The 6,108-nt window shown below is 39.3% G+C and overlaps 1 protein-coding gene across 1 annotated transcript; it reads right to left on the reverse strand.

The window, feature by feature from the left end:
- Positions 1-49: 49 nt before the first annotated feature.
- atpaf1 (ATP synthase mitochondrial F1 complex assembly factor 1) lies at positions 50-4,888 on the reverse strand. The gene is made up of 9 exons (XM_036521157.1): positions 4,684-4,888; positions 3,762-3,870; positions 3,562-3,615; positions 3,270-3,332; positions 2,772-2,822; positions 2,310-2,357; positions 1,754-1,849; positions 1,317-1,424; positions 50-982 (listed from the first exon to the last, which is right to left on the reverse strand). Exons 1-9 carry the CDS (start codon positions 4,872-4,874, stop codon positions 800-802), a joined length of 903 nt encoding a protein of 300 aa, XP_036377050.1. The 5' UTR covers positions 4,875-4,888; the 3' UTR covers positions 50-799.
- Between the last annotated feature and the right edge of the window lie 1,220 nt (positions 4,889-6,108).

The following is a 6,108-nucleotide window of genomic DNA, read 5'->3' on the forward strand; positions in this document are numbered from 1 at the left end:
TCGGAATACAACTTGATATGACTCATCGCTGATTGAATGTCACAAATTACGCCCATAAACGCTAACTGGATTTCGTACTCACAGTACAGTCCAGGATTTCTTTTGAAGCGTTTTCCGCAATTCAGTAACCAGAGGGATACTGAACGCCTCACGTCCTGAGTCATTCATCCTTGCCACAACGCAACATATGTTTATCAGTCTACCTTCCTGTCTGCCTTATCCAATGTATTTCAAATATCATGGATAACATTTGTAAAATAAAACAATGGGTTAAGGGTGTCTTAAGTGAACAAAACAATACAGTTGATCATGTAAACAGTCCTGTCCTTCAGTCCACGCTTAACAGGCTGTATATGTGATGACAAGTAAATGGGTAGCACTCCATACATCCCTCTCAGGCATCCTTTTCACATTGGTTGTGCATGTCTTGGAGTAAGAGACACCTGAAAGTTCGCTCACTGTGTTATTTCCAGGGTAATTCAGTCCAAAACATCCAATGCATCAGTTCGATACAAATAAAATATGAAAATGAAATCATGTTTAAGGCTTTAACCACAGTTTGAACAACCCTGTCTGAGCTTTTACCATGATGATCACAATGAACTCCAGAATTTCAGGAAATAAGACAGCCCCATCATCTTCCCTTGCATTTACCTGTCCAGAGAACCAACTGAGGTCCAAAGTCCAAAGGGAGAATGGCATGTCTATGTCAAAATAATCAGAACAAGCTGCAATTCCCCCATTTCAATATAACAGCTGAGGGATTATGCTGCTCCTCATGTCCTTTGTCCCATCTTGTCTATGACCTTGCAGGGGAGACTCCTGGACTAACACCACTTTGCTCCAACTCCGCTATCACTGACATGTGTTTAAAATCTGCTGGTTTGTGGTTAAAGGTCTCAACCAAATGGAAGGTCTCCTGCCGCTGGGTTCCATAGAAAAGCTGCACCTGATTGGCTAAACACTGAGCCTGGTGAACACCCTGCACAGGGGAAAAAAAAGAAGCATCTATCAGAATGTGTCAGAAATTCTCCATTAATGTCATTCACAAGGTCTAAATGTTTTCTTCAGAGATGAAATAACTCAGCTGTCTCAGTGAATGAATTTCTCAGTGAATTTTCCTCTCACATTTTACTATGAGTCTCTCTAAATGATTTAGTTTGTCTATCATGAGTCACTGTATACAGCAGATTGATATGAGATGATGCTGATAGCCCTTCAGAGGAATTTAATCATTCTTTTCTGGCTAGGTCTAGTTGGCAAGACACCTCAACCACTACTCTGGATGGGGTCATGGATCCCTGGCTGTGACATACTATAAACTTGGCGTCCATCTCTGCAGTCATCAGAACGATGCCTTTTTCCTTTTGCAGGTCCGAGTAATGGTACAGAATCAGCTGGCTGGGGGCATTCTCTCCCATGGTCTGAGGAGTATGGGGAACCACATCATCAACATGCTGTCAAACTGACATCTTCACACATTCCAGCAAAAATATGAAACCAACCCCACATGCTGAACAATCAGAAGAACTGAATAGCCAATAATTTCATTTATTCTCCCAAACGGAGACTTATACCCACTATCTAGCAATCTGAGGCGTACAGCTCCCACTATTTTTCCACAATCTTAATTCAAATATATGGAAATGTGCGATTCTTGGAAATGCGTAATTCTTTGTTGGAACAAATGTTGCATATAAAATATAGGATCAGACAGTGTTTCTGTTACTAGTGAGACTGTAAGGAGGAATACCTGAACGTTAATCAAAGAGGTGAAGTGCAGCTCCTGGCCTGACCACTGACCCAAGAAGAACTCGTAGCCCTCCTTCTGAGGCAGAGCGTACAGGAACTGTGGACAGGTGGATGACTGATTAGATAGATGTAATCATGATAATTTGGCTTTTGCTTTTTTTTTTTAAAGACAGTGACACATTCAGGATCCAGGCTTTTTGCTTTTTGATCAGTTGTAGCCTCACCAAGAGATGTATCCCTCTAGCCACAACCTATCACAAAATGAACAAGCAATACTATTGGTCCTAAGTATGGAATATTAAATACCGCTACTAAATATTATAGTGCAATGAAGTAAAACTATGTACACAATCTAAATTTTAAAATTCCTAATTTTCAGTGTAATGTATGTGAATGTAAAACCATGATATTTCATGGACCATGGAGGCTGGCGATAGATCATTTTCGCCAATACAACACTGCCACCTGGTGGTAACATTTCATTTCAGCAGGAAAATATGGCAGTATCTAGTTAGAAGGCTGATGTGAACCATGGTACTGAATTATAAAATGCTTACCATGGGGCAGGCCTTGGCTCTGTTGTACATGACGTCAAATATTCCCCCCTGAAATAAATTAATAATGGATATGACCTGTGTTATCGATTCAAACAGCACACAGAAGACAAGCGAGCTCTCTCCCACACTGGGAGAACTTTACAGCTGGATATTCAATTCATTTGTTCCTGCTTCAGGAGGCTAATCGCAGCTGTTCTATATCTGGAATGAACCCCTGGAAACTGTAGGAGGGCAGCCCTGAGGGACCCGGCCCTAAAGGGTAACCTCAATTGTCTCACACATGCTGGATGGAAAGTAATTCTGTGTTTTGTTTGTAAAAAATAAAAAACATATTTTCTTCACTTATTTAATTCACAAAGTAACCTACAAGAAACCATTCAAATGACCAAAAATTCAGTTACCTCCCCATTTATGACTGACACGACCCAAAAATGTGATTAAACATGAATTGCAACCACTTACTGGTATGACTGCACTGATAGTGTCTTTTGTAGAAAAATACTTCATCCAGAGCTGAAAACAAAGCACAGGTGGTTCAAAAGATCAAAAAAGGTAGGGTGCAAGATGCACAGGTTGGAGGGTAACAATATAAAGGAGTCATTCTAATCTAAGAAAAGCAAGCCCATTAATAAGAGTTGAGTGTTTTATTGTAACTGAGCTCACAATTAATTTTATTTGATACAAGTGTTAAATACTCATCACTGACATCTCCACAGCTAAAGTTGTATAAATCCCTTTCTGAGAGAAATGTGCTAGCAATGTTTTTGTGCTAATAAAAGTGCAAATAGTAGTTAAAGGTGTTAATTCATTGTATTTTTGTTCATATTTGTGCCTTAATTGCTCCAAGCCCAAATGAACAACTTATTACTCTACAATGATGAAATTAATTACTTGTCTGTCATGCTGAATTTTTCACTGAGCCACTTGATGAAAATCTAATATGCACTCAAGTACACTAACCTCACCAACTTCCTCTCCTGACATATTCTGGACCATGTCAATATTAAGGATGGATCCAAGTGTCTGTGGAAGAAAAGTCCAAAGCAAAACAGAATTGTGAAATGGTATAATTTGGTGTAAAACATGAACATCTGTGTTTCTGAAATTAAATGGCTGCCAATGGTTCCTCCCCACCTACTGGTTACACATATCTACCCAAAAATTGTGAATGTATGGGTATCCCTTTCATTCATGTACAACCTGTATGGGTCGGCTATAACATGGCCCCTGAACAAAAACAAAATTTATTTACCTTGTCTTTGGTAAATCCCCCACTTCCTGCTGCACGCTTGTCTCGTTTTTCCAACTGTAATGGTGAAAAGATGAACCATCCTAGTGATTATAAACTAGAGCTACATGTAAGATGCCACTGCAGTGTAAATTTTGGTTTACTTCTTAAAAATATGAATTCAAGATATATTTAAAAAAACAACAACAAAACTAATCTGATACCTCCTGCTCCATGACTTTAATGAACTCTCCCTGCCTGGAGTGTCCCAGGGGAGCTCTCTTCACTTCGGCCCGCTTCTCCAGTCGAGCATTGAACTCCTGCGGTTTGGTGCTGTATAACAAGTAACAATGGGTAGGGAAATAAAGCTATCCCACCAGTTCTGCAATTATTTTGCTATGATTTTTGATAATTGTCAACCAGGCTGTAGCTGTATTTAACTATGACTGTATACCTTATTTAGCTGACGATGCACTGAATTTGGCAGAGTTATTGTTATTCAGTGTATGTTGACAGTTTTACGATAAATAACGTATTCATGTGTCATTGATATATTTGTCTAGGACGTATGCGTTTCCTGTGTAAAATATATTAAAATACGAATAAAAATCGCTTGCGAAGTGAATAAAAACTGGATTAACAACGATTAGAGGGCGTCGTTTGTTCTCTGACGGAATATTATCTTTCAATTTTTAATTTAACAAGTAACATTACCTAACCGGTATACTCATCTAACTGGATACCGACACTACTAGCTGACTAAATCATTCTTTTCTATATGAAACCGTGCTTGCCACATCTAAATTGTCTTTACAAAGGCAGATGCATACCTTCGGACAGCTAACTGATCCTTCTAACCAATCAAATCCTTTAGCAGCCCGGGCTCTGCCCTTCATGCCGTGGAGCGACCGCAAATGCCTTTTAACACTAGTTAAAAGAACAGAAATACATTCGTCTCTCGGAAGTCAACAGAAAGGTCTGCTAACCAACGTTACTCAATTGAACAACAAAACTGCAAATAGAGTAACATGTTCCGACTGTACACTGCTAGCTTTTGTTTGCTTGGCTTTAACCTAAGCAGCTAACCTGGACTAGTTTCCACGCTGACACTGACAGTTCACCGGGGGTCTGCGACCATAACGTTACCTGCGTAGCTGCTTTATCTTCTCTTCATATTTGTTGTAGAAGGGGTTATCTTCTAACTCTGGTTCTTTCTTCATCGAAAAAGAACGTAACTGCATTGGCACCACTCCGGGAATCAGCGGCCTGATTCCTGTCGTTCTGACCGCTAATATCCCGCGATACAAACACGACATTTGCACTACGGCCGCTGCCATCTTACTTGCTCCTACGTCGCACATCTATAGCGCTCCGGGAAAGTCGGGGAAACAAAGACTTAGATTCTTAGTTCCGAAAGGTTTTTCCACCTAGAAAGGAAAGTGGAGAACACGAAGGGAAAGATTTTTATATTTTATTTTTCTTTTGTGGTTTGGAGGACTAAATATGTTCGGGTTGCATTACTTAAAGCACTTCTTGGGTTTTCTTCCAGAAACAACAATGATCACAGCTGAGTACTGAGTTGCATTTATTTATGTCCCATCTTTGACATTTACAGTTTGGTTAAAGCGTCATTAGGCCACACAACAAACTGACAAAGGAAACTGGCACAGGGAAATAAAGAATAAATATCATAAACTGATAAAGAAAAATATAACTAAAATAAAGACCCTTCTTCCATTTTCTTCTTATCTTTAATCTCCTTAATTTTAATTTTCTTGCACATTATATCGCTGGTAGATTATTACTCTATAGCCTACTTCTCGCTGCTAGTCTCTCCTTCAACAAAAGTCGAAATGGCAGACGTTTTGCTGACATTACATTAATTACCGCAAGAACGAGAATCGTGTGTTTACAATAGGGTCAGGAAACAAAATGAGACATATCTAAAACATATAATTAACACGTTGTTTCATAGTGCAGTAACATGGTGTTGGGCTCAGTTCTGTTAATTACAATTCCGAAGGGACATATTTTACCCTCCACATTTCTATAGAAGCAGGCCGTAAGATTGACCGTGAGATTAAAGGTGATGTGATGTCAAATAACTGCCTACTTGGTATTGCAGCTTGCCAGGTACCAGCTGGGCCAAAAAGATTTGAATCGTACAGCATGGAGAGATGCAGCCATGTGGTAAATTAAAAAAGCAAGGAACGCCAAACTGTAATCACAGTCTTTATTGGAAAAAGCAATCTCAAGCTGTAAATAATAAAAAAATACATATTTACAAGCAGGATTATAATGGGATCTGTAAATGCAGCTAAACAGACTTCAGAAGACAGGTGAGTTATGTGATATTCTACTCCAGTTGTTCGAGCATACAAATCTCTTTCTTAGCAGCACAATTGAAAGACACACTCAAACATTTAGCCATCTAGATTTAACTCAGATTTCTTCATGTATTATCACAGACTAAAAAGGGGCAGACTGGTGTATCTAAGCCTGTTGAATCCAAATATTCCAGCTATTCAGAAGCCCAGGTCCTTGATACTGACTAGTGAATTTACGGTGAAC

The sequence above is a fragment of the Megalops cyprinoides genome, chromosome 2 (genome assembly GCF_013368585.1).
Source record: "Megalops cyprinoides isolate fMegCyp1 chromosome 2, fMegCyp1.pri, whole genome shotgun sequence".
Lineage (NCBI taxonomy): Eukaryota > Metazoa > Chordata > Actinopteri > Elopiformes > Megalopidae > Megalops > Megalops cyprinoides.

Coding starts and splice junctions, on each gene's coding strand:
- atpaf1 (XM_036521157.1), bottom strand. CDS start 4,874: ATGGCAGCGGCCGTAGTGCAAATGTCGTGTTTGTATCGCGGGATATTA. Junction 3,333..3,561: donor GGGGATTTACCAAAGACAAG/GTAAATAAATTT, acceptor TTTCTTCCACAG/ACACTTGGATCCATCCTTAA. Junction 2,823..3,269: donor CAGGAGAGGAAGTTGGTGAG/GTTAGTGTACTT, acceptor CTTTGTTTTCAG/CTCTGGATGAAGTATTTTTC.